The sequence below is a fragment of the Pteronotus mesoamericanus genome, unplaced genomic scaffold (genome assembly GCF_021234165.1).
Source record: "Pteronotus mesoamericanus isolate MK-2021 breed Mesoamerican mustached bat unplaced genomic scaffold, CSHL_Meso_final scaffold_54, whole genome shotgun sequence".
Taxonomy (NCBI): domain Eukaryota; kingdom Metazoa; phylum Chordata; class Mammalia; order Chiroptera; family Mormoopidae; genus Pteronotus; species Pteronotus mesoamericanus.
In genome coordinates, this window is record NW_026555321.1 from 38,659,746 (window position 1) to 38,686,679 (window position 26,934).

Below are 26,934 nucleotides of genomic sequence, written 5' to 3' on the forward strand. Positions count from 1 at the left end.
TGGAAACCTCTGTTACTAGTTTTGCAGCATCTCTGTGAGACTACAATTACTTAAAAATAAAAAAGAGTTTAAAAATTCCCTTAATAAAGCAGCAAACAACCTCTGAATATTCACTAGTTTCAGGCTATTTGCTCAGTACTATACATCTGTAATCTCACGACACTCCCAACACCTTGTCTGATGTGTTCTGTGTTCCCTGTTTTATTGGTGAGGAGAGCTCTAACATCATATATATATGATAAAGAGTAATAGGGCTAGGATTTCAACACATGTGGCCAGGCTCCAGATCTGTGCATTTAACTAATATGAGGTTCTTTCTCCCTTACCAAGCTTTCTGATGCAAACACCAGCGTAGACCACGCCTGCTGGGGATCTCAGCGCTGTTGCTGAAAGATGTGGTTTCTGTCTTCACTGCTTGCTACAATAAACATGCCTCTTGCAGATTTAAGGGTCATGGCTCAAATTTCTTCTCACAATAAAGTAATGAGAATGCCTAATCTATTATAGACATGTATTATCAGAGACTTTCTTGCAGTGTAAGTGGATTGTTGGGAGAAGGGGGTTGAGCAGTGTGGGGAGGTGCAATGCAAGGAACTATTGACTTTGAAACTATGGAGTTGTGATCTGAGCTCTGTAACTTTCTGGTGACTTTGGGCAATTTACTTAACCCTTTTTGTCTGTTTTCTTATCAACAAAACAGGGATTTTTGTCCCCTGACTGAGCAATTCAAAGGGTATTATAAAATGAATTGTACCCCTCCTGACAACCAAAATCCTTATTTTGAAGCCTTTAATTCCCATCTGCAAGTTAAGCAGAGTGGCCTTAGGAGAAAGCAAGCCTAATAACACGTGGATCTTTGGATTTCCAACCTCCACAACTGTGAGAAAATAAATTTTTGTTATTGAAGCCACAAAGAGTATGGCAGTTTGTTATGGCGCCTCCCATATGTGTGTTTTTCCACCAACACCAAGCAATCCTCCAATTCTCAGCTGTCCCACAAACTTCTGATAGTGTCCACCTACAGACAGTGTTAGATCCCGCAGATGTAAGGGCTCAGTACCATAGGCCTTTTCTCCCACCTCTTTCAGACACTAATTTCAAATCCAGGCTGTCACCTGTGCTTCTCAGGGATTGGATATACATCAGACTTTAAAAAGTAAAAAAAAAAAAAAAAAAAAAGAGCCATGATCCCCTCCCCAGATTTGATTAGTTTGCTAGAGTGGCTTATAGAACTCAGAGAAACAGCCGCCCTCCCAACCATGTGTTCACCAACTTGGAAGCTCTCCAAACCCTTCCCTGTTGTGTTTTTATGGAGGATACATTATGTAGGCATTACTAGTTAAATCATTGACCACTGACGATTGAGCTCAATCTCTAGGCCTCTCCCCTATCGTGAGGTCTTGGGAAGGGCAGCTGCTAAAAGTTCCAACCCTTTAATCTTGTTTGGTTCCCTTGTCAACGAGCCCACATCCTTTGGAGCTTTCCAAAATTGACCTCATTATCATAATCTCAGGTGTGGTGGGAAGGGGCTTGTTATATAAATAACAAAAAGAGACTCCTTTCACTTTGAATTCTTATCATTTGGGGCATCCCAAGAGTTTTGGGAGATCACTAGAAATGAGGATGGATGAAGACCAAATATATATTTATTATAAATCACAAATCACACAGCTGTAGTAAATACATGCAGATGATAAATCGTATAGAATCTGAAAAAATTAGAAAAGTATTAAATGCTGCTTGCATACCGAGTGACAAGAATGGCAATGGAAATCTAGCATCCAATCATGTTCCTAAGAAAGAGCAAGTACTTCTTTTTTTCTATTGACCAAGCCAGTGTTTCTCAAAAATATATTTGAAGAAACAGTAGTTCCATGACAAGATCTTATAGAAGTCCTGGTAGGGAGCAGGGAGGAGGTAAAATGACAGATTAAACAAATTTAAATAAGGTTCTTTGCTGCAGAACTTCTTAGAGCATGCTAAGATGCTCATGTGCATTAGGACTCTCTAAAAGAGTTTGGTAATTCATTTGGCAGCATTTCCATAATTCTAGGAAAGTAAGTTTAGCAGGTGACTGTGTGGGAAATGCTGTTGTGTTAGTTTGTGAGGGTTGCCCCAACAAAGTACCACAACCTGGATGGCTTACAAAAAAGAAGTTTGTCTCAGTTGTGGAGGCCAGAAATCCAAAATCAAGGTGCCAAAAGGGACATGCTTCCTCTGAAACCTGCAAGGGAGATGCCGTCCTTGCCTCCTCCAGTTTCTGGGGTTACTGGCCATCTTGCATGTCCTCGACCTGTAGCTGCATCCTTATAGCCTCTGCCTCTGTCTTCACAAGGGCATCCTCTCCCTGTGTGTGTCTGTCTCTTATAAGAACACTAGTTGTACTGGATTAGAAGGCCCATCCTAATGGCCTCATCTTACCGGATTATGTCTGCAATGCCCCTATTTCAAAATAAGGTACTAGAGATTAGGACTTCAACATGTCTTTTTGAAGGACACAATTTTACCCATAATAATTGTTAGAAGTATTTGACAACTGTTGTAGTGAACACCCTACATTTTATTGTGTTGCTTTTTATTTTTATTTTTTATTTTTAGCATAAGCTATTTATTTTAATCTTATATTGTTTAAATCAGCAGATTTTAGTCAGCAGCACATAGCAGAATCACATATAATATTTTTTTTAAAAGATCGATCTCCATTCCTTACTCACCTTAAGATTCTGATCCATTAGGGGAAGGGTGATAAACTAATGCAGGTTTGTTTGAAAACCACCACCTTTGAGAGACTAGCTATTACTCTTTCTGGCTTCTTACAGAGTTTTCCTGGGCTCATATGTTGAATTTTCTTTTCAAACACCCTTTCTCTGATACCTAGCTTTCATAGTTTCTCCTTCACCAAAAAGTAGTACTGCCCTCTTTGCAAGTATGTGGTCAAGATGCACATCCCAATCTTGTCCTGGAACCCAGGGAAGATATGTGAGGGTTGTATCTGGGGTCCTGAATGAGTGGCTCAGCCAAGTCTCCTGGATCAATAACCTTTAAGAGCTTTCCCTCAAAGTCACAACTGGGCCTGAGCAGAATGTGAACACAGCCATGCTATATTGAACTATGTGTTAAAATTGTACTCTGGGCATGGCATCCATGAATGGGGATTGCACAGAGTTGAGCTGGGGTTTTGGTTTACATGATATTTCTAACTGTTGACCATTTCTCAGATTTTATTACTGTTTTAGGAAGTTAGGTGAAAGATCGTTGCTAAGCAGCTTTTAAAAGACTCTAAATTCGCTGCATGTCATTTTATGTCCCAGTTCAAGGACTCAGACCAGCAATGACTTCCCTAACAGATAGTATCCCCTTGTCGAGGTGGTCTTTTGTCTTTGTCCTCAAGATCCTCAGGATGCCACTTAGACTCGAGTCATTCAGCAGCGAAGTCATTTTTCTTCTAAAATGCTGACCAGAGGGGCCATTCTGTTAATTTAGTATGTCTTCTCCTGTGATCAAATGAGAAGTGTTCATAAAATTAGGAACACAGAAAGATCAAGCCTGGGACACATGGGTTTTCAGTCTCTTCTTTACCTTGGTACCAAAAAGGTGATGGCGTACGCAAAACAATGTCTGCAAACTTGGACAAGAATTAGCCTCTCAGAGAAGGCAGTATTTCACCCATGGTGCTCCCCTGAATGTGACATTCAGAGTTTGGCAGGATATAGAGGGAGAAGATTGCAAAAAAGAAATTTGGTGCCTATTGCATACTTCCATATTTGAATCATGTGGCATTTTCTTTGTTCAGTGAATCCAGGAAGGACTACATTAAAAGGATGAGGTTTAAAGAAACTGTGCTGATGTCCTCATTGTCTCCTCCCAGACTTGACCTCCTTCCTTTTCCTCTGCCCTTCTCAAGGCCCCATAGGGAGTGAGGGGGCGCTCACAGCTGGACTACCAGGAGCACTGAGAAGGCAGTTTCCAGAAAGTGCCTCCTGGTGAAGGAGAATTTATTCTGTCATGGCCCTGGTCAGGATACCTGTGATCTAGTTAGGCTGCAAGGCCCTTTGCCACCAGATTTGTTTAGGAAGCTTTCCTGGACTTTTCCTATATTGCCCTCACAATTAGCCATTGTTCTAGTGACTCATAATCATAGCCCACCTGGAATCAGAAGTAGCCTAAAGACCTTGCACAACAAAGGAAAACACCAAATAGACAGTGAAGGTGAAGTCTGGGGCAAGGGGTAAGTTCTCTCAGGGAGGGTCTGAACCTTGCACAATGGACCTACTCTGGCTCGTGCCTTTATTAGATTTGTAAGGAACATTATCCAGATGTCAGATTAGCATATTTTGTTATTTTTCTCTGCATGATGAGACTAATGATTTTCTTTCTAAAGTTACTCTCATTTCAATTAGAGGTGAGTAGAGATGTGTTAATTAAACCCATGAAGCCTACTGCCTGCCAGACTGAGAAGCAGATCACACCCAGGGCCCTGGGAAGATTCTCTAACAATTGGGAGGACAGCCAGCGGTGGGAAGGCAAAGGCCAGCTCATTAGTTTGAGGAAGCCTAGTGGCTGATCAACACCTGAGATCCTGGTTTCAGAACCAGCTGAAATGACTGGGATCAAGAGCAGCAGGTACGACTGGACAGCCATCCCTGCCTCCTTCAGACCTGCCATGTATGTGCTGAAGAGGGGCCCTTGAGTCCCCTGGAGCTGGAGCAAGAAAGCGTCTCAGTGAAGCACTGTGAATGTAGACTGCCTCCAAGGCCGGGCATGAGGAAGAGAAGAAGGGGAACCTACACAGGTGGATATGAGTAAGAAATGTCACAAAACTGTCCACATGCAATTGTAAAACCTTTGAGTCCTAAGACCTCTTATAATATGTATTGTTTATTAATTTGCATTTTCGCCTGTCAGGCGTACTGCATATTTATAAGGAGGTATTTTCCTTCAGCAAAACAATTTGAGTATTTAAAAGACGTTTATTTTTATACTTATAATGACAGTTAATTTAAAATTTTCCCTTTATTCATGTGTCATAAAATCCCTTGTCAGAAATTTCTTCTGCTGTTTTGTTTACCTTGTCTGTGACTGAATCTTAATTTTCCTGAACTGGGAGCATGTGTGTTATCCACAAAGCTCTCTGTTGATTTCATGTTCTGTGGTTGAAAATCCAGCTGTTGATTTCCTGTGGATTACTGCTGTTCTATTTTATAGTGTGTGAATGGCCCGAGGCCTTTGTCACTCTGTTCCCGAGGCCCATGGCCCACCGGCTGCTGATCTGGAAGTCCTGAGAAAAGCTTCCTGTCCCATGTTATGAACCCCACCACCTGTCATTTCAACTTAGCTCTGAGTCTTTGTGATCTTTAAACCACCATTCTAGCTAGTCATTTTATTGAACACAAGCCCTCAATGTGGCCAAGTTCTGCCACATCTGGTCTTGTCCTGGCTCTCCAGTTCCATGGTGCACCATGTTCCTTTTCCCTCTATGCTCTGGTATCACTGACCTTAATATAGTCATTTATATGTACTCTATTTCCTGCCACAGGGCCTCAGCACATGCGACTTCTCTGCAGTTCTCATGCTCCAGCCCTCTTGCCTCTGCCTACTAATTTCTGGGCCCTCCTTCAGTTTTCCTGTTATGTGCTACTGAAGTACCATGAGCCTTTCCTTGATGGCACTTGTCACTCTTGCTTGTATCTGTGTGCTTATTGATTATGGTCTGTCTACCCCCACTGATATGTGAACTCTGTGGGAAGAGACCAGATTTGCTTTTGCTCCATTGATTAAGTACAGTGTGTGACATTTGATTGATTCTTAATCAATATTTGGTGACTTAATGAATGAACACAAACCAGCAGGCTGAGGATATTGGGATAAATATGCATCATGGGAAAGGGAATGGGAGACCATGATAGTGAAGATATGGGATTAACATAATCAGACTTCAGTTCACACAGCACAGATGGGGATTGGATCAAATGGATGCCCTTGGAGCCCCGCCCCCACAAGTGATGGAATTTGACTTCTCATCATGGTCCTGGCCCAGCACAGAGCCTGACTCAGGAGAGCGTGCACCTCCTGCCTCTTTCACCAAACTTTTCTTTTAATTCCAGCCTTTCTTTTACCATGTTTCCCATTCTTGAGGTAAATTCCTAACCTATGTCTAGCAAGTACCTTACTTCCTTGTCACTTTGCCCATCACATAATTGGAATATGGTTCCCACCACATTATATGTCCTTTATGAACTTCTTGGATTACTGTTTACTTCCCTGCCCCTTCCACTGGCCCCTTTTTGTTCTTTCTTCTGTTCCTCCTTCCCTCTCATTCCCCAGGTGTGTACAGAAGGAAAACACAGAGGTCATAGAGTGTGAGTAGTTAAGAATGGGGGTTTTATTGGGCTCCTGGAAAAATGGCCAATTTTAGATGGGGTAGAAAATGAACCAGATGAACCTGGAACATTGTTCCTGGTGTGGCAGCAGGCAGCTGTTGACTGTTATACAAGAACTTGGGTGCAGACCTGAAGAGAAGAGGCTCCCACTAGCCAAAAATTAGCATCAGACTGAAGTACAAAATATGTGCTACAGTCCATATTGCACCAAAGAAATGAAGCAGGAGAACTATAAGTTCATAATGATATTAAAAAAGAGGGAGGGAGCCCCTCATTAGTTACCTTTGCACCAATCTTCATCTTTAAAACCAGTAAATAAACAAAGTGGCAAGCATTTATCCAACTTCCCTCTATAAATGGTTCCTAAAGATAACTAAATAGTGTAGAAGAGAAGCTCCTATTTCTAGAAATTTCTAGAAATGTTTACCGAATAAATAGGGATGATAAAATTAATGTCATTCCTAATGAATTAATAAACCTAGGCATTGAGGATCAATGACTCCAGGATCACAGGAGACTATCAGACATTTGTCTGAAGGAAGTAGCACCAAAGAAGTAAATGCCAAATGTATACCTGCTTGCCTGCCTACCTACATACATGCATAAGTAGTCACACCTGAATCTGAGCAAGCCAGAATCTGATCAATTTACTAAAATATAGGGGACAGAGGCACATGTTAAATGTCACCTAAGGAATGCAATCAGCAAAATTCAGATTCTGGGACATTCTTCACGACGAAGAACTTTGTTTCTTCAACAGAAAATTGTAAGTAAAATAATGGAGAAGGAACTCTAGAATGAGAGACTTGTGTGAACTCTCAGCCAATCACAGTGCATGGACCTTATTTGAATCTGATTCAAACTGACTGTGATTGACACAATGGGATGCATGTATTGTGCATTTACTTTTAAAAGTCTTTATCTTTCAGAGACATATTATATTGTAATAGTCACAGGTGAAATAATATGTCTGGGATGTGCTTCAAGATATTCTGGATGAAGGTATATTAATTATCTATTGCTGTGTGACAAATTTTCCCCCAATTTAATAGTTTATTCCGACAGACATTTGTCATCCCACAGTTTCCAGAGGTGAGAAATCCAGGAGTGGCTTAGCTGGGTGGTTCTGGCTCAGGGTCTCTCCTAAGGTTTCACTGAGGATGTTCGCTGAGGGTTGCAGTCCTTCAAAGTTTTGTCCAGGGTGGAAGATCTTCTGAGCTCATTCATGTGGCCAGGGCAAAAGAGCTCACTTCCTTGACAGCAGTGGGTTGGAAGCTTCATTTTCTCACTACATGGGCACCTCCACAGGACTGTTCCCCACAAAGCAGTTGGTTTCCCATAGAGTGAATTATCCAACAGAGATCAGGAGAGCCACTGTGATGGAAACCACAGAGTCATTCACCACGTCATCTTGCAAGTGGCATACCATCACCTCTGCTGCATTCTCTGGGCCACGGAGCCCAACCCTCGAGCAGTACGGGTGTGAGTGTCAGGTGGTGAGAGTCACTGGAGGCCACTGGGGAGCTGGCTACTGCGAGGGAGACCGAAGTAGGCAATGATGGGATATCATTCAAGCAAAATTCATCATGAATTGATTATAGAAATTTTCTGTAATGATTTTTTTTGTGTGTGGGGGGGGGAGAAACAAAATAAATATTTTACAGACAGAATGCTTGAGTTTAAATCCCAGCTCTGCCACATATTAGCTGTGAGAACTTGTCAGTGATGCAAATCCTCTGAATCTAGCTCTTCATTTATAAAATGAGGGTAATGAGAGCGCCATCTCTCTCGGGTTGCTGTGAGGCTTGAAGGAGGCACTAGTCATAGTTCTCAAGCCAAAACTGGTATGTAGAAAGCACCCTATAAATATTAGTTGTCAGCAGTATTATCTTCTCTGTTGTCTCAGTCATTCCCTTTCTACTAGGTCTCAACACCCACCCCAGGACCACCTATTTTCTGGAAATACTTTTCTCTAACTTTTAATATGTAGATTGTGATTTTCCCTGAGAAAAGCTACCATTTGTTTCTTGTCTGCTTACTATACATATTCCTTCCTCAGTGTGCTGCAGAGTCAAGCACATGCTCGATGTGGAAGTGTGTGTGTGTGTGTGTGTGTGTGTGTGTGTGCGCGCGCGCTTGTGCGTGATATGTTTCTGCTGCCCTGGTGAAGTCAGCACATTTCTCAGAGAATGTGAACTAAGTCAGCGCAAGGCTGCACCTCTCCCAGAGCAGCTTAAAAGTTGACTGTGCCATAGTTCTTGCCTGTCCAGAATCCCCCCTCCCTCTGTCTGTCCTTAGCAAATTCATTGGGTGAAGGTTATGTGGGACTTAGCCCAGTTCTTGCTGTTAACCTCAAGTTCAGAAATGTGCACATAGTACAGGCCTGAGTAAGTCAAGGACCCCACTCTCTGGCCACCTGGTTGACTTAGTCCTGACATATAACCCAAGCTGGGCTAATCAGAGTGTTTCTCAGAACTTTTTTGATAAAAATATGGCCAAAATTGGCCTGGCATAGAGTTGTCAGATTTAGGAAAAAAATAAACAGCATACCCAGTTAACTTTGAATTTAAGAAAAATAATAAATAAATTTTTAGTATATTATTTGTTGTTTATGTGAAATTCAAATTGGGTGTCCTGTATTTTGTCTGGGAACTCTACCTTTGACCACCGAGCAGGCTAGTACAGGAACATGAAAGATGCTCTCAGAGTTCGGTCTCTCTGTTGTGTCTATCCCTGGTTCTCTCTGTCTCTGATGCCACCAGCGGATGCTTGACCACACAGCTGTCCTCTATATTTTAGTAAATTGGTCAGAGTCTGACTTGATCAAATTCAGGTGTAACTACTTGTGCATGTATGTAGGTAGATAGGCAGGTGTATATTTGAAATACATATTAATTAAATTCAAATTTTATAAATCTATCAATTTATGAATTTTCCATACAGAAAAGTGATCACACAGAAAAGCTCCACTTTTGTTGTGTCATGGGTCACACCTCGTTGCCAACCTATCCCAGAAATGAAGGTGGCTGCCCCTGAATGGGTGAGCATGGGGCACACCAGGGCACATCCATCACACCCCCTGGACCATGACTCCAAATGTGTGTCCTCAGCACCCAGCACCTTCCACACTGGGCTATAGCTTTGCTGTTGGCGTAAAGGACTGTCGCCCTGACTGTGAGGGGATGGCTGGATGAGATGAGCCCTGCATTACCTTATCCCTGGGCCCTGACTATACATACACATCTCTTCAGAGCTGAAGTGTCTGCAGAGCTTGGAGCCTTGTTTGGAATTAACTAAAACTGTGACTTCTCTCTGCTCTCGTACACTGCAGCTGATGAAACCCTTCTTCTCCAAGAAACACATTTGAATCAAATCAAGGTTTTCACAAAGTTTATAAAAGATGAACTTGGACCTTGGGAATTGTCAGAAAGGCATGAAGGGTGAGGCCTGATGTTTGCACACCCGCCCTCATGCCCAGCTGAGACACAAAGCAGGTGCTTCCATAGCATTTGAGCTGTGGCTTTGCTCAGTGCCTTGGAGGTTCATAGAACTGGCTCCCTCAGACACGGGACAGGGAGAACAATGAGCTAATATGAAATGGCAGTGAGTCCCCTTGGAAATGGCAGTGAGGACCCCGCCTCACCTGCTGTGGACCACTTTGGTGGAGGCTCCTGTTCAGCTGTGGATATTTCCTGATTGTAGAGAATTGCCAATCCCAGGCTCATCGCCATCCTCTTCACATGGTATAATTAGTGTTCTTGCCATGGAAATGAGCTTGTAGCTAATCTGACTACCTGGTACAAAATAGCATTCATTGTTCACATCCAAAAGATCCATCTTGTCTCTAATTTGGCATAAGCATTAAACAGCTGCTACCCTTAGACACTTCAATTTGTTATAGGCGACATGAAGGACAAACAGGGACCGGCTTAGACAAGGTCCAACCAGTGTCTGTACTTTTTCCCCTAAATTGCAAACATCTGGGCCTGCCTCTTTAATACCAGCTTTCTTGGGACATTCTGTTTTCGTGTTTGAGAATTACCATGTCGCTGTCTGCTTTCCCCGCTGGAATCAGATGAGAGCCTGATTCTCTGGAGCCCAGTCTTTGAGGTGGAAATGTCACAAGATGAGTGCCTTTCCTGTCAAATGTGTTGACTAGGCATTGCCCTAGGTCACTATTGTATGTGTCCATACAGGCAGTAAAATTCAGCTAGGGGCCCTGGCTGGTGTGGCTCAGTTGGTTGGAATGTCATCCTATAAACTGAAAGGCTGCGGGTTTGATCTCCAGTCAGGACCCATGTCCAAGTTGTAGGTTTGGTCCCCCGTTGGTACGTGTATGGGAGGCAGCCAACTGACATTTCTCTCGCATCGATGTTTCTCCCTCTCTCCTCTCCTCTCTCTCTGGAATAATAATAATAAAAGAAAATAAGCCAATGGCTTTTTCAGACTATACTGGAACCTGGTGGAATCATCTCAGGGTTGGGCAGGTATTGCTGGGAGGAATTGCATATCAGGACAAAGCGTCCATATTTATATTAATCACCTGTGGTCTAGTATCCAAGTGAGGTCAGAAGACAGGCGTGGGAGCCCCCTGGATCTCTGACAAACGGATTTCTGCAGTTTGGGTTTGGTGTTCAGCGGCAGTGGGACCGATCACAGATTTTTGAAGGTTTATTTGGAAATTTCAATGAGGAATTTGACATCAGAATGAGATGGACATGATCTTCAGGACATTGACTTAATTGACATGAGCACTATTCCTCTTTCAGGAGCAGGGACGTGGTACCATGTGTGTTACTGAGAGAGCTAAAAATTAGAGCACCTCGACAGGGTGCTCTCACCTTTCTTTAGCTCCTTCATTTGAGTTTGCCAACCCACAGCCTCAGTGAAAAGTAGCCTAATAAAGTCGAGCAGTTTGATGCACGCCTGCATTGATATTTATCAATGCCAGGATAGGAACAGCAGACTTCCTCTGCCTCCTTAGCTCACACACATGCTCTTGTTCCATTGGACTTCATTTACAAATGACAAATTCAAAAGTAAAGGTATTAAGAATTTCAAGGCAGTGACAGCAAAACATTAAACCAAGCATGGGGACCTTCTGAACATGGGGCTCTGTGCAGTTGCATAGGTTACATGCTGATGAAGCCAGCCCTGAATGGGATGGTGGCTTTGCACGTGACCCAACAGGCTCTGTGCCCCTGAATGTTGGACTGTATCAGGACCTCGAGAGCTGCGCCTGGGTGTTGGGAGGGGATAGTCTACCTAGGGGTTCAGATATGGGGCTCAGCACTTCAAAACCCACTTTCCTCATACTTGTCCTGTCATCTTGGGCAACTATCTCATTATTTTTGAGTCTCCATTTGCTTAAATATAAAATAGGAATATAATAGTACTTTTCTTTTATGGATGTTAGCATCCAGTGAGGTAGCACAGGAAAAGCATGAAGTACCTGGCCTGCAGTTGTCATTCAGCCAGGCTTGGTGGCCATTGGAGGACTTGGGGTGACAATTTCAAAAAGCCTTCCCAGGGCTGAGGTGTTACAGTGACCATCATTCACACCTAATGGGTATAAAATTCAGGTCTGCTGAACAGGAATGACTTCATGGGCATGATAGGGGACTGTTAGCCTCCTCCTCAAATATCCCCAGCAAGGACCACCGGTTCTCAAGGGCTCTGTGGACAGAGGGTGGTTTTGTCTCCTGATGTCCACTTTCATGGTCATCCCCTGCTCTTAATTGGGAAGACTCAAGCATTCATTATAATTATATGGACAGGACAGGAAAAAACGTGATAGCTATTATCACAGAGAGACTTATCACTGTTGATTCAACTGAATCAAATGCTGGTGGAGGGAGAGGGTTATTTCGGCAAGACCCCTACTGGCTTGGATGTTGTGTGTGTTTCACAGAGATAAGCGGCCTCACTCTGCCTGCTGGCACCTGGCATAGGAAGCTGTGGTGCTTGTGTTGGTTCACCTCCCCGGGCATTAAGCTGCCTTAATTGCTTTGGAAGCTGGGCCTTCTCCCGGGCAGCGGCATATGCTGCATGAGCGCCTGAAGCAAAGATAAAAAGCCACCCTCCTCCTCTTTTATTGAAGTTTAATAATGAAATGGAACTGTCACCACTTCCAATAAATTGTTTATTTTAATTTAGAAAAATAATGAAAACTGGCCACCTTCTGGCACACAGTTGTTGAAGAGTGTCTTCCTGGCTCGGGCAGCCTTGAACCTTCTGTTCCCTGTGCTGGTTCTGGAAGACACGCAGGTCTTGGTGTCAGTGAAATCAACCACGTGTCTCTCTCCATTTAATAAAACCTGGACCTTCAAGGGCAAAATAAGTCATTTTTCAAGGTGTATTAGATTGTAAAGTTGCAAACCAGGAAGATGGCACAGGGGGTGTTGTGTAGGATTTATTTTCAAATATTTCTTTTAGTGGAGATGAAATGAAATGTCTCACCATTTCTGCCACCATGGTTCTTTCCGGCAGCATCTCTTCTCCTGTAATGTCAGTGAGAGGTTAGCCCGACCCACCCTGCGTTCGGAGGAGAACGGAGGCTCAGGTGAAGGAAGTGTCTTACTCAGGCTGACAGGGTGAGTGGCAGATCGGGAGCTGGAATCCAGGTCGCCTGCTCCCTCCTGCTGCCCGGAGGCACTGCTGCTCTCACCTCCCCCGACTGCGGGCGCTTTCCCAGCCCCATTTCACCGGGGGTGAAACTGAGGCCTGAGAGCCAAAGGGACTTGCCTTGGGCTCTCAGAGTTGGTAATGGTGTCACCAGAACTAGGATTCAGGAGACTATTATTTTGGATTCAATTGTTTGTTCTCCAGAACAAAACAGAACAATTGGGGTCTACATACCAATTGCTTACATACAATGATTATAATATGATTCCATTAAGTATAACAATGTTTTGAATCTTAGAGCAGCCACAACTGGTAGTAGAAAAAAGGAAATCTGTATTGGTAAGGAGGCTGTGGGGCAGTCAGCCAGGCTTCATCGTTCCCTTTCAGACACCACCCTTGAAGGCACGTGGTTGGGATTTGTCTTTAGCAAATTCTTCCGTGTTGTGGTAGTGAAACTGCACCTAGGGCATGCTGGACCTAAGTGCCTTGCTCTTTGTGACACAGCCACTCACACAGTGTCTGAAAACCATGAAATGCAGTGGTTAAGGAGGAGCGGGGGGTAGGCATAGATGAGATGAGGAGGAAGATTGAAATGCAGGGGGAGCTTCAGGGAGATACTGTCTCAGAAAGGGTCATTGTGATGGTCATGGTTATCAAGGTCCTTTCCATTAAGGGGCCCAAATCCTGCAAAATCTGGTCAAAGAAGCAAATCTATTGAGTCACTTACTTGAAAATGCTAAGCATGCCTGGGTCTAGGGGCTCAAGTCATGTTCTCATGATTCTGTCTTGTCTATTCCACTGTGGGCTCTGTTCCTCTTGGCTGTTACCTTTATTCAGGTGAGCTCTTCCTATGATGGTTGCTGGCAGCACCAGGCTTCTTCCCTGACCTCTCAGTCATCTCAGTGGACAGTCTTTTTCCCCACATGCATCATGTGCCTATGCCTGACCATGGCTGATAAGACGGAATTCATAGATTGGACTGGCCTGATAAATGGGCCCATCCCTTGATCTGGAAAGGAGAGGAAAAGATGTTAACCTTACCTAAATCATTCAAATTATGAGCGGTGGGTGAGAAGGAAAATCAGAAGGGGAATGGATGCTGGACAAGCAACATGCGCATCCACTGGGTACATGCCTCAGAATTTCCTCCTACTGACCATTGGCCAATGGCTTGGTGAGGAGGAAGGCCTTTGTGTCTCCAGGCCAGCCCTATGTAATAGAACTGTGCGCAATTATGGAGAGATGTTCTTTCTTCTTCACTGTCCAGTGCAGCAGCCACCAGCCATAGGGGCTATTGAGCACTTGAAATGTGGCTAGTAAAGATGAGGAACTGAGTTTTTAACTTTATGTTGTTTTAATTAAACTTAAGGGAAACAGTTACATGTAGCTCATGGCTACTATAGTGGACAGAGCAGTTCCTCATGGAAGCCAATCATGGGAGATGTTTTTGTGGAAGGCAAGTCCCAGTTTTGTGTAAAAGGAGTGTCGGGCTGAGGGTTTAATGCAGCTGGAAAGGCTGGGAGGATGAAGCTGATTTTTTTCAGGTTATGGAGTCAGCACTAAGATAATTTGAATAAGAGAGAGTCAGGAGGGAAAGAAACAAAGAGAAAGTTCTTCATCTGTGACATCATTTGGAACCCCTTAACCTGAGGAAATATTTTTCCATCTAATATATGGACCAGATCTGTACCAGGAAAAAATAAATTCACAACCGACCTTATTATAAGAGTGAATTCCATGACATGTTGTTACATTTTACCCTTAAATATCCAGTAATAAAAGCAACCATTGCCTGAAGCATCTTTCTACACATGGCATGCAACTACTCATGGATTAAAACAAAAATTAAATGGGGTTGCTGTCTTATTAAAAAAAATACTATGTAAACTTGTGTGACTGAGCACAATTAAATGCAGTTGACAGAATGATATCAGATGAATAGAATGAACCTGTCAAGGCAGGGTCTAGCCACTGCTTGTGAACCTGGGGTTGGTTAAAGACCAGCCTCTCTTCTAGCAGCGTGATGGGCATGTGTGGGGTGACACTCGCCAAGCTGGAGTCCTCTTGGTGGTCACCTCGCCCACAAGTCAGGTTTTCCAGGGTGGTTGTGCTTGGTGAAGGTAGACCGATCTGTTCTGTTCCCCTCTGGCTCACTTGCAGCCTGGATGCTTGGGCTTCCTTAGATTCACTTAACTGCATGGATTTGTTCATGGAGTGCTCCAGCAGGACCTGTGGTGAGCTCAGTGTCCTGCTGGGCCTTGAACATCAGTCAGGAGGGACAAAGAAGCACAAGGCTTGGTTCCTGGCAGTGTGGTTTTTCTGGTTCCTTGGTCTTTAGCATTCCTCTCCCCATCACTCAAGCACTTGACAATCTTCTATAGCCCCAGCCATAGCCCAGGCACAGAGATTAAGAGAGAACATTCTGGAGCCAGAGTAGTTAGGCATATGTCAAGCTCATGACCAGTGCCTGGAATATAAGATACTAAAAACAAACAAACAAAACAAAACAATGCAGGTGTATCATGGAAAGGAGGGCATTAGAGTGGGTGAAGCTGACCTGGGGAGGAACCTTGGTCAGGCAGCTAGGAGGTATGTGCATGTGGGCAGAGTACAGAGCCTCAGTCTCTCCATGTGAAAGATTCGGTGATGGAATCTCACAGGACTGTTTTGAGGACTCAGTTACCTGGTATTTGTTAAGAACCTAACAATCAGTAGGCTTTGATAGCCAGAGATGCTCTGGTGGACATGAGAGTGTGGTTGCTGTGTGCCAGGGAAGGGTCTTGTGGTTGGTAAATATCACGAGGGTGAACAATCAACTTTAAAACCAACCTTGATTCATGTTAGGCATGATGTCATTAAAGCTGAAGCACTGGGAGGAGCCCACTCAAACTCTAGCCCCCTCTGCCAGCAAGCCTACTGCCTGTCCCCATGAGCAGAGGCCACTGGTGCTTCCTGAGGGAGCCCAGGCAGAAAAGCATCTTTGAACGATTAGCTATGTCCTAAGATCGGTCTCTGTGATCTGCTCTCTTTGATCAGTTTCAGGGTCCTATGACACATGTATCATGAGTGGGTGTCATTCTCTGAATGCCGATGGCATGCTTGGGGCATTGCTGGGTACCACGGTGTGGTAAGAGGAAAAAAAATCCTCTGCCAGGAGATCACCGGCAAATGTTTCCCATGAGTCTACCCTTCCTGCCCCTCTTCCTGCTGGGGACTTCTCCAGCTGGTTTCCTCAACAGACGTGGTACGGATGCCTTTTCAACAGAAAAAAACGACTTCAGAATGGGCCAATTGGAAAATAATACCGGGCAGCTGTGGACATGGACTGTTGGTCAGTGTACATCACATGTACTCAGCACATCCCTAGACACGTGCCTGGACTTGCTCTTGCCTGTTTGCTGGAAACAGAAACATGCAGGGTTCAAGTTACTTCCCTTTGTCCTCTTTGCTCTCCAGTTGATGCTGGGCTTCTGCAGAAAGAACACAGCCAGGAGGTCCTAGGGGTTGCTTCCCAAGAGGCTCATTCCCATTCTGCTTATTCGTAAAGCTTTTCTGATTTCTAGCCTGTGTCTCCTTTGACATAATCACAGTTCTCGCGTGATCCAGTCTTTATCCTTGCTCTTTGGAAGCAGTTACTGAGCACCTTCTGTGTATCAGACATGTGGTAGTCATGGGAGACAGAGCAGGCAACCAGACATAGCCTGTTTTAGGAACCTCTTGAGTGAGGACAGAATCTAATCAGGCTCTTACACACCTGGAGTACTACGTGCACAGTAGATCTGGGCATGGAGTTCAGCACAGGGTCCCAAGGAAACATTCTAAGCCAGACTCAAAGGTCGGTGGCCTGGGAAACCTTCTCTGGTAGGAAGGAGGTAACATTCAAACTGAGGTCCCAAAAGTAGGTGGTAGAGAGCCTGGCAGGGGAGAAGGGAGTGAATGGAGTGTGGATCCCCAGTGAGGGGATCATGCAGAGTCCTAAAAGTGACTGGGAGCAGGGATTTTAAACTGGAGAGGAAAGCAGGGATTTTAAATAAATTCAGTGCTTCTCACCAGAATTGGACAATTTTTTTCTCTAAAATCTAACCAAAGGTAAAAAATGTATATGGAAGGTAAATTTTACGTTAAATAAGTCTCACTTCTTTTTTATCTTATTATTTTATTTTTCTTATTGTGGTAAGAATACTTAACATGAAATATATTCCTCTTAAAATGTTTTAAGTGAACAATATATAGTATCATTAATTATAGGCAGAACATTTGTTGTACAGCAAATCTCCAGAACTTATTCATCTTACATACTGAAACTTTATACCATTACACCTTTGAAATATAACCTGCCTGAAAGCACTCAGGATGTTAGAGTCAAAGGCAAAGATAGTCAAGAACATACTAATACATGATAGTTATAGTCTTATATTTCTGGAGGCACTATTTAACCTGAAACTTAACGAAAGTAGAAAACATAAGTCTCACTTTTTAAGTTTTAAAGGAAAAAAAATGACCATTTGGGTCTGAGAGTCATTGGTTTTGCCTTAGCATATACCTGCCTGTTCATTCAAGGTTGGCATTTTACATAACAGGACAGATGTTAATGCATTTTCTGCTTTGTTGTTTCAGCACTTCAGGGAGCATCTGGACAAACTTGTCGCCAAAGAAATCGGAATGCTGGATATAGCTCTGAATGAGGCCTTCAACATTCTCAGCGATGTAAGCTCCTCCTTGATTTGCCTTTCTCTTGTCCAGCAAAACAGATGTGATCTTTTTTTTTTTTTTTTTAGTTGTAGACCAGCATTATTGTTAGCCCTGGCTGTCATTGGGCAGTGTCCACAGGCACAGATGGGAAGGTGAGGTGGCCAGTGGTGAGGTTTGGGGAAGCAGGTCCTGACATGGAGGCCACACCTGCCCCCTGCTGGGCAGAGTTGGTGGTGCAGTCTGTTCAGGGGACTTACCCACCTGTGGAAGCTGATGGACTCTGGAATGATGTTTGTTCAGAGGGTGAAGGACTTCTCTGTGCAATATGTTTAGGGAGTGCTATACCTATCCTTCCCTCTGCTCCAGCCCCTTGGACATTCCCAGGAAACAGTACCAGAGTCAAGGTTCCAGTAACTACTGCAGGAAAGAATTTTGCTTAACTTTCTGTTTTTCACACTTTGAACAAAGAATAGTTTTCTAAGTAGTTCCTGTTAACATCCCATGAAATATCTTAGGGAGTACTGGGCTGGTGATTCTTTTCCTTGAATCCAATTGTGTTATACTAGAACAACACATGACTTTTGTGTTCTTGTTACTCTGTGAGGGTAGTAGGAAAAATAATGACTAGCTGTCTTATTTATTTAATTAGTATGTATTGTGTGCGTTTTCATGTCAGTCACTGCGAATATGCCAGGGAATAGAATAGGGAAACTGCTTGCCTTAATGGATGTTACATTTTAGTGCAAAGGTCAGCAAATTGTGATCTATGAGGCAAACCCAGCCTGCACCCTGTTTTTGTAGACAGTGCTTTATTGGAATGCAGCCATACCCACCTGATTGTATATTGTCTGTGGCAGTTTTTGTATTACATTGGCTGAGTTGATTAGCTGCACTGGAGACCACATAGCCTATAAAACCTAAAACATTTACTATGTGGCCTTTTGCAGAAGAAATTGGCTGATCCCAGTCCTCATGAGAAAAGACAGATGAGGTGAGCCTTCCTGTGAAGAACAATAGCACCATTGTGTTGGTCTGTTGCTGCTTTATACAGTGAGGCCAGGAAAGTTCTCTCTGATGAGGTGATCTTGCAATACAGAACTGAAGGAAGAGAGGGAGTAACCATGTGGATATTTCTAGCAAGAAGCTTCCAGCAAGAGGAATAGCAAATGCAAAGGCCCTGAGGCAGGGATGTTTGGCATATTTACACTTCAGAGAAGAGACCAGTGTGGTAAGAACAAAGTGAAGAAGAGAGTGCCAGGGAATGAGAGTGCAGGGTAGCAGGAGCCAGGTCACGCACAGCCATAGAGACTATAGTGAGGACTTGGGCTCTCGCTCTGATTGGGTGATTGGGGTGGAAAGTCATTGGAGTCTGAGCAGAGAATGATGTGATCCAAGTTGGGTTTTAGCAGCATTTGGCTGGCTGCTGTGTTTAGAAGCAGCTGTAGGAGGGCAGGGACAAAAGCAGGAAGGCCATTACATTATCTGGGTGACAGATAATGATGGCTTGGACCAGGGAAGAAGCAGTTAAGATGTTAAGAAGCAGAAAAATAGCACTCTAGGTATTTCAAACAGCAGGAGTTTAATTCTGGGAATTGGTTGCACAGGGGATGGAAAAGCTGAGAAACCAAACAGGGAGTGAAAGAATCCACAGATTAATGCCAGCAGGAGGCCACTCCTCTCTGGGGCAGGAGGGACAGCAGGAGGGCAGGACTCCATCAGAGCCTTCTCACGGTGGCCATCTAGATGGGAAGGGGGCTGCCTCCCTGGGATCACAGCGGGAAGGGCCTGTCCTGGGGAAACACGTGCTGGGGAGGGGACTCAGCCAGTGCCAGAAAAGGCCCATGCCCTGGAAGCTAAGAGAAAGGAAGAAATCACTTAGACACCTGGCTTCTCCCTTATGTCCTTTAGTATTCCCCTTCAGATGAACCTTGTCAAAACTGTTGGGGACCCTGGGAAATGTGGATTTTCAGGAAAAAGGTATGGGGTGAAGCTGAGAGCACACAGGCACTAAATGAAGCAACCACTATGTTGAGATGCCACAGGAGCTGGGAGACCAGTAGAGGTTCAGAGGCCTTACTGTGCTGAGTCTCCAGGCAGCTCTGCAGGGCAAGTTCTGCTCAGATTGCGCTCAACCAACACTGCCTGGGGTGTATGTGGTGGTCGGTTATGCCTGATTCCCGACTTGCATTGTTCCCACTCTGCTACACTGGCCTCTAAAGCCAAATATAGGATCTGATTCTAGACTCCCTTTTACCAGTAACATCTATTGGTACCTAGAAGGCCATTTAGGTCTCAGCCCTGAGCTAATGTCACCACTGCAGAGGAGAGAAAAATAAGAAGGAAAGGTGCCATGCCAGCTTTTTCAATGTGAACCTAAGGCCATCCCATTTCTCTCACTCCAAGGGGCTGTCAGCTATAGATAATTAACATTTATGCAAGCCTCAGTGTTTAGGGCAACACATTTCTCTTAACGGCTTATTAATAATTTAGAAACATACCTGGCCAGAATGAAGGGCCAAGCTACAATTTTAAATTCTGGTTTGAACCCCTGGATAGATGCCTTCTCAGGGCTTGGAGACATTGCTGTTTCATCTCTTGCCATCGGGGTTTTTTGGGGAGGAGGGGGAGCGACATTGGGTAATAAAATTATACAGGTTCCCGGTGTTCTATAACACATCGTCTGTACACTGTATTGTGTGCTCACCACCTCAAGCCTCCTTTCATCACCATTTATCCTCTCTTTACCCTCTTCTGTCTCCCTCTGGTAATCACCATTCTGTGTCTATGCGTTTCTTCTTTATTTATTTTTATTTTTATTTTTTCTTAATGCCTTTACCATTGCGCTTTTGAATAGCCAAGCACTTTGGAAAAAAAAAAAAAGAAGAGCTGGTTATTCTCTCATGAAAATGAAAATGAAAATGAAAGTGAAGCTCTAGCTGTTTTCTCTTTGCCAATGTGATCTTTACATGATATATTTCTCTTGCTGTGTATTATGCCTGCCTTTGCAAGCCAATATAAAATAAAAAGTTATTTCTTAAACACACAAACATATTATCTCTCTCTCTCATGCACACACATACTCACATACACAGACTTGAAGTTGTGATTGTGGCTGGAACTTAGAATAGTTCAGAGATTACTATAACTAAATGAAGTTGATTCTGTTTTGCAATTACCTGCATTTCAGTTTCAGTATTTGCCCAGATGACTTAAAGGCTTACAAGTTACTATAAGAACAGCTGTGAAAGGAGCAGTCAAATAAACTTCTAAGACCCTTCTGGTTATTGATCTCTGTTGCATTCATTCGATTCTGCAAGAACACAGAGCCAGTTTGCTACAGTAGTTAGCATCTACCTTGTCATGTGACAACTGCAATTATCTTTTTTGGCGATGAATATGATCTTTGCAGTGATTACCTTTTAAAAATTTTTCTTAGCCAATTAAATAAAATTCGGTGACATTTCAAAGACTGTTAATCACAACCAAATGCTTTAAATGTCAGGATGCATTGAAATTTTCTCTGCTAACTGATGAATCACTGAGCTAATTGTAGTTCATCATCAGACCCTTGTCATTGTTATTATTATGGAAAACACTTTCATCACTCTTGCTATTCAATAAAAAAAGTTCCAGGCAATATGAAGAGAAGAGATATTACTCATCAAAGCGTTTGAATTTAATTGCATTCTCCAAAATTCTCCAACAGCAGATTGCTGCAGAGAATATGAAGGACTCAGCCAGGGAGGAAAGTGATGTTTTTAAATAAACAGCCCTGGGCAGTTGCTTCTCCTAGCCTGCATTATTCAGATATCTTCATTTCCTGCTCTTTCTTGACTTTTTTTTTTTTTTTTTTGAGGGGAGCAGAGTTTTTTTCAGGATGTTTTCAAATGAATTGCATTAAAAACATCCCCTAGCTTTCCTGATTTTTTTCCCTTTTACAGCCTCTGGGACCTGAAGCATAGATCACCTTTATTCAGTGGCCTGCTACTGGATTTATTTAGTGACTTGAAGGCTGTGTTGAATGCAGACTTCCCAAAACACCTCCGGAACAACCTGCTGATAAGACAAGGCTGCAGGCTGTTTTTTCCTACTGCAGTAAGCAAACAAAATGCTCTCTGACAATAGAATCTTAGTGGTGTCTCAGCATGGAAAAGGCCAAGTCACTTATTGAGACTGCGAAGTCTGATTGAAGATGGGTCTTTCAGGGTGGAGGAGAGGGAAGAGGCTTGGTTAAGACCCGGTGAGAATCTTAATATGATAGTGTAGGGTTGGTGGATGCAGCAAGGGTAAGATTTTGAGGTGCGGGTTCAAAGAGTCTTATGCTATGAATTTTCCTTTGATGCTTTCTGTTAAAGAGTGGACAGTTCTTTCAGGAAGTTCATGGAATAAGCAATAAAGTTATTTGCATTTTTTTTTTTTATTTTCCTCAGCAAGAGTTTTCTGGAATAATGTTATGTCAATAAAAACAGGAGAATGGTAGTTATGTGGAAGGATTTGTGGTGCAACGGCTTTCATTGTCAGGTATTCCTATCTACTAGTTTGTGTCACGGGCCAGGTCTGCTCATTAATTCAAGGACACCTGTCCAGCCTGAGTTGCAGAAGTGGCTGCCAGAACCAGGACTTAAGTGAGGCAAGTGCCTAGGGCACAGAATTTAAGGAACACTCCCTCACTCTCAGAGTGGTAGCCCTGGTGACTGCCAAGTGACCCTGGAGCCCTGGAAAGGATAGAGAGGGGAAAAGGAAGAAGAAAATGAATATTTGTGGAGTGCTACCATGTTTCCCTCTCTACTTAAGGACCTTATTGTGAGGCCCTAGAGTGTGCTGAGCTTGGGAGTAGATCCTGTTGCTGGACTGCCTGGGTTCAAGTCTCAGCTATGGCAGATAAGCAGCTGTGTGACCTTGGACAAGTTAGCTAATCTCCCTGTGCTTTAGTTTCCCAACCTGTAAAATGGGGATGATGATAGTACCTACTTCAGAAGTTAGTAAAGATTAAGATTATACTTGTATCCCAGCATATAGTGAAATTTAAGCTGTGTTGTAACAACCATGTAAGCATGGTATTCCCATCTTATAAGAAAAGGATGCTCACCCCAGGCACAGTTTGTAGTACTGGGATGGGATTACATGCTTTTCACTATACCATGGTGCACCATGCCTGTTTTGAGTTGGCTTTGTTCTGTCCCAATGTGGCCACAAGGAAATTTATTTCTTCCATTTATTCATCCATCTATCCATCCATCCATTCAGTTAATTACAGTCTTTTTTTGAGTTACTTAAACTCCAAGCTCCACATCAGAATTCTAAGTGCGTGGAGATTGGGCATTAATTCAACTTGAATGTTTTATTAGCTCTTTGGTTCACCAGGAGCCAGTAGCAAATTCAAAAGCAGCTTCTCTCCTTCACCAGTTTCATGGCCCACAGTTTGAGCATGCAGGGCACACTCCCACCCAGTGCCGTCTGATGCGCTGCTTCGCTTGCCTTCTGGAGCACCCTTCCTGCAAACGCTCACCTCCTTCAGGGACTACTCACATGCCACCTTCTCGCTGAGCTCTTCCCTGACTGTTTTTTCTAAAGTTGCCCTCTTCCCATTTCCTATCCCTTTTCTCTGCTTTTTTTCCCCCTCTTAGCAGCACTATCTCTTAGCAGCACCACCTCTTAGCATTAAACATACAACAAAGTTTACTTCATTTTTATATGTCTCACGAAATAAAATATAAACTATATGAGAGAAGGGATTTTTGTATATTATATTGCCAGCACTGTGTGGGCTTTCAATAATAATTTTTGAATAAGTGAATAAACTTTATAGATTATAATGAATGAAGTTTCACTTCTGGAGGTTAATGGCTTCTTGTGTGTTTCCCATGCCTTGGCATTATCATGTAATTGTAGGGTTTTTAGAGAACATAGTGTTGCTTTGAACCGCAGCATTAATAACATTCATTAAGGGAATTCTTCACATGAAGCTCTGGCGAGTGCAGTTCACCCTGGCTTACCTCTCACAGTGGCTGGAGTTTTAAAAAAAATGTTATGCAAAACTGAAAGCTGAAGAAATGTAGGGTTTTGTACCCTGGTGGAAATCTTGGAATTTCAACATGCTGCACATACTATCATACACAAACTAATACAAAATGTTACACGTTAACACATATATATTTAAAACAAACTCTAAAAAAGAGTGCTTACACTTCTAACCTGAATTGTCATGTTCCTAACTTCATTCTCTGTATGTCCAAAACCTCCTTGGTTTTCTTATATCGTCGGCTTGTACCCATTGGACCCATTCAAACCAGACTCAAAGTTTGAAAGGGATGTTGCCTGGCACATAGTCTGCTGCCCATTTAATGTGTGTCTGTAAGGTTATTGTGCCACTCCTCTGGGCTTGTATTCTGAAGCGCTGTCGACGCTTGAAGATAGGAGGGGTGTGTGTGTGTTAGAATCTTACTTCCCACCTTCTGTGTGTTTTTCAGAAGTCCCTTCTGCAATCTGTGTTTCATTCCAAGTTCTCAGAGTAAATTTGATGATCCATGTGAGGGAAAGGCTTGGGGTGTAGGCTCCGTGTTGCTGGTGCACATGGCCTCTCCTTTTCTGAGGCTTCCAAAGCCCAAGACCTCATGCTCTGAAGTCTCATGGATGCACAGAGCTTCCTGGCGTGTTTTTTAAATTTTTCACTTATTTTTTCCCATAGTTCAACCACACAGGACAAGGAAGCATCTGCAGCCAGGCCATCATGCTCATCACCGATGGGGCCGTGGATACCTATGACACAATCTTTGCAAAATACAACTGGCCAGAGCGAAAGGTAAGTGGATGCAGATGCTGGCGATACAGTGCAGTCCATGGAGAATCTTCATTGTGTTGAAGCCTCCAGACTGTTCACAGATAAGTGCCCTATGTAGATTTAATCTCATAATAACCTATGGTTTCTCAGCCTTGGGTTCTTTTGTTCACCAAAATGCAACTATGGCTTTCCTTTTTCTCAAAATGGAACATTTTTGGAGGAAAGAAGAAAGCTGTAAAGATGTGTTCAATGTGTTTGGTCAGCCATGGCGGTCCTGCGGCCACCTCCTTTCTGTTTCCATGTGCCCACAGTTCCTTCTTGAGCCGTCCTCACCCGCAGGAGCTGCTGCCCGTGCTCACCCCTCTAGCGCTGTTCCCCACCCCTGTCAGAGTTTGTTCTCTATTCTAATGACTTGTTTTTCAGGTTTATATTTATTTATCTGATGAATTTATGTGTTAGGGTATCAATAATGGATATTAATATTTTTGGTACCTTTTGAGTTTCTGAACCCAGAGGTTCCTTAAGGTATTAGCCATTTTGAATTGCTTGGTGGGGGCTCTTAAGTCATGGATACATAGACCCTACTCTATGCCTACAGAATCAAAATCTCTGAGGATATGGCCCAGTAGACCATGTTTTTCCTAAGCTCCTCAAGTGGGCACCGATGAACAGATGGGCAGTTGGTGACCACTATCCTACCTAAATGTTGGAATTTCAGCAGGAAAAAGGGGTCAGTCAGGCAGGGTGCTGAGCTGGAGGTATTACAAAGGTGTTTTCCTGTCTCCTGGGCAATGGCACGACTCTGACTGTCTCTACAGGTGTGGGAGACCACCCAGAATGAGTTCCTCCTGCTTTTTCTATTTTAAATATTTAATTCTGGTAATTGAATTAACCACACACACTTAGCACAAAATAACAGAAGACAAATGACAATTATGCTCTCAACTGTATCCAGGGAGCATGTACCCTTGAAGGAGAGTGAGATGTTGTTCCATATTCCCTTGTTCATTCTTGGTCCCCATGTGTTTCTGAGAACATAGGCATCTTACCTCACCAAGTGTGAGTCCGGTTTTTAAAGACACATTTGTACATGGATACCAACTTCTTCCCCTGAGGCTCACCCTGAAAAACAGCCATCACTTCTGAGGCTGGAGGAAAAGTTAGTTGGGCTGGGCTCACTAAGAGAATATAGGACCCTGACATGGTACCTGCCTGAGGTATCCCAGAATAAATTTGGGTGAATGCAACTCCACCATAAGCACTGACTTTAGAGTTCAATCCTGAATAAGATGGATGTGCACTGTTGGACAAGGTGATTTTACATGCTGTATTTCAGGCGATGATTTCCAGGGACAGGCAGAGGCCAGAGTTCATTACTGATAAATGTATGCGACGTGAAGGGAGGATCATACATGCCTGTAGCATACAGCACAGTGCTGGGTACATGGCTGGTACACAATGTACAGCCCCAAGGCATGGCTGAGTGACTGAGAGGCCGGGAGGGAGGCCACAGCACAGGTGCATGTAGGTGGGGTCATGGATATTTCTCACAATAGGTCGAATGGTATTTTGAATTATTTAGGACCATCTTAAATAAAAGAAAGTGAAGGATCCTTTTAATAAGCAGCTCCATTAACACCAAATGTGTTGTCATATGAGTCTCATGCTCAGAATCACATGGACCTCTCCTGCTTGGTGATACTTGATGGATAGCAGGTGCTCAAGAATATTTGTATTTAAACATTATGGCATTACTTACAGGGAGAGGCATAGGATGAGGGCTGCAAAGTCATAATTCTTCAGACAAAACACAAATTTCAACGTATCTTTCCAAAGGAACAATATTGACTTTAGGCCAGGTGCTTCCTTGGATTAATTGGAACCAGGGTCCTGGAAATTTCAACGTTGGCCTAAAACAGTTTCATCTACTTATAAAGTACTATCAAGCAAAAGCAGATTTCTTTCTGGAGCAAGAGGGTCTTTTTATATGATTAAAAATTAATAGCATGCCCTGACCAGTGTGGCTCAGTTGGTTGGGCATTGTTTGGCAAAGCAAAAAGTTCGGTTGCTGGTCAGGGCACTTACCAGATTGTGGGTTCAGTCCCAGATCTGGGCATATACAAGAGGCAACCAATTGATGTTTCTCTCTCACATCAATGTTTCTCTCCCTCTCTTTCTCTCTCCCTTCCCCTCTTTCTAAAATTAAATAAATAAAATCTTTTAAAAATTAATAGCAGGATACCTTTCCTTTTGTCTCCATTCTCTAGAGTTCTATGATAGTCATATATATATATACATATTCTCTTCATGATGGCTTCTCTGTGAAGGTACAGGCAATAAATATACATAAAACCCCAATGTGATTTAGCCCTGGGTTAAAGTGAGATGATGGGCAGTATTTAAACAGTCATCTTTCTCTGTTCTTTTGAACACTAGAGATTTAGTAGAGGGTTGTGT

At 43.3% G+C, this 26,934-nt stretch overlaps 1 protein-coding gene across 1 annotated transcript in view; it reads left to right on the plus strand.

Annotated features, from left to right (window-relative positions):
- Positions 1-26,934, plus strand: part of CACNA2D3 (calcium voltage-gated channel auxiliary subunit alpha2delta 3) — an 860,744-nt gene that overhangs the window by 433,589 nt on the left and 400,221 nt on the right. The window contains exons 10-11 of the mRNA XM_054595275.1: positions 17,622-17,711; positions 24,385-24,498. Of these exons, the coding sequence (XP_054451250.1) occupies positions 17,622-17,711; positions 24,385-24,498 (204 nt within the window). The remainder of the gene's footprint in view (positions 1-17,621; positions 17,712-24,384; positions 24,499-26,934) is intronic.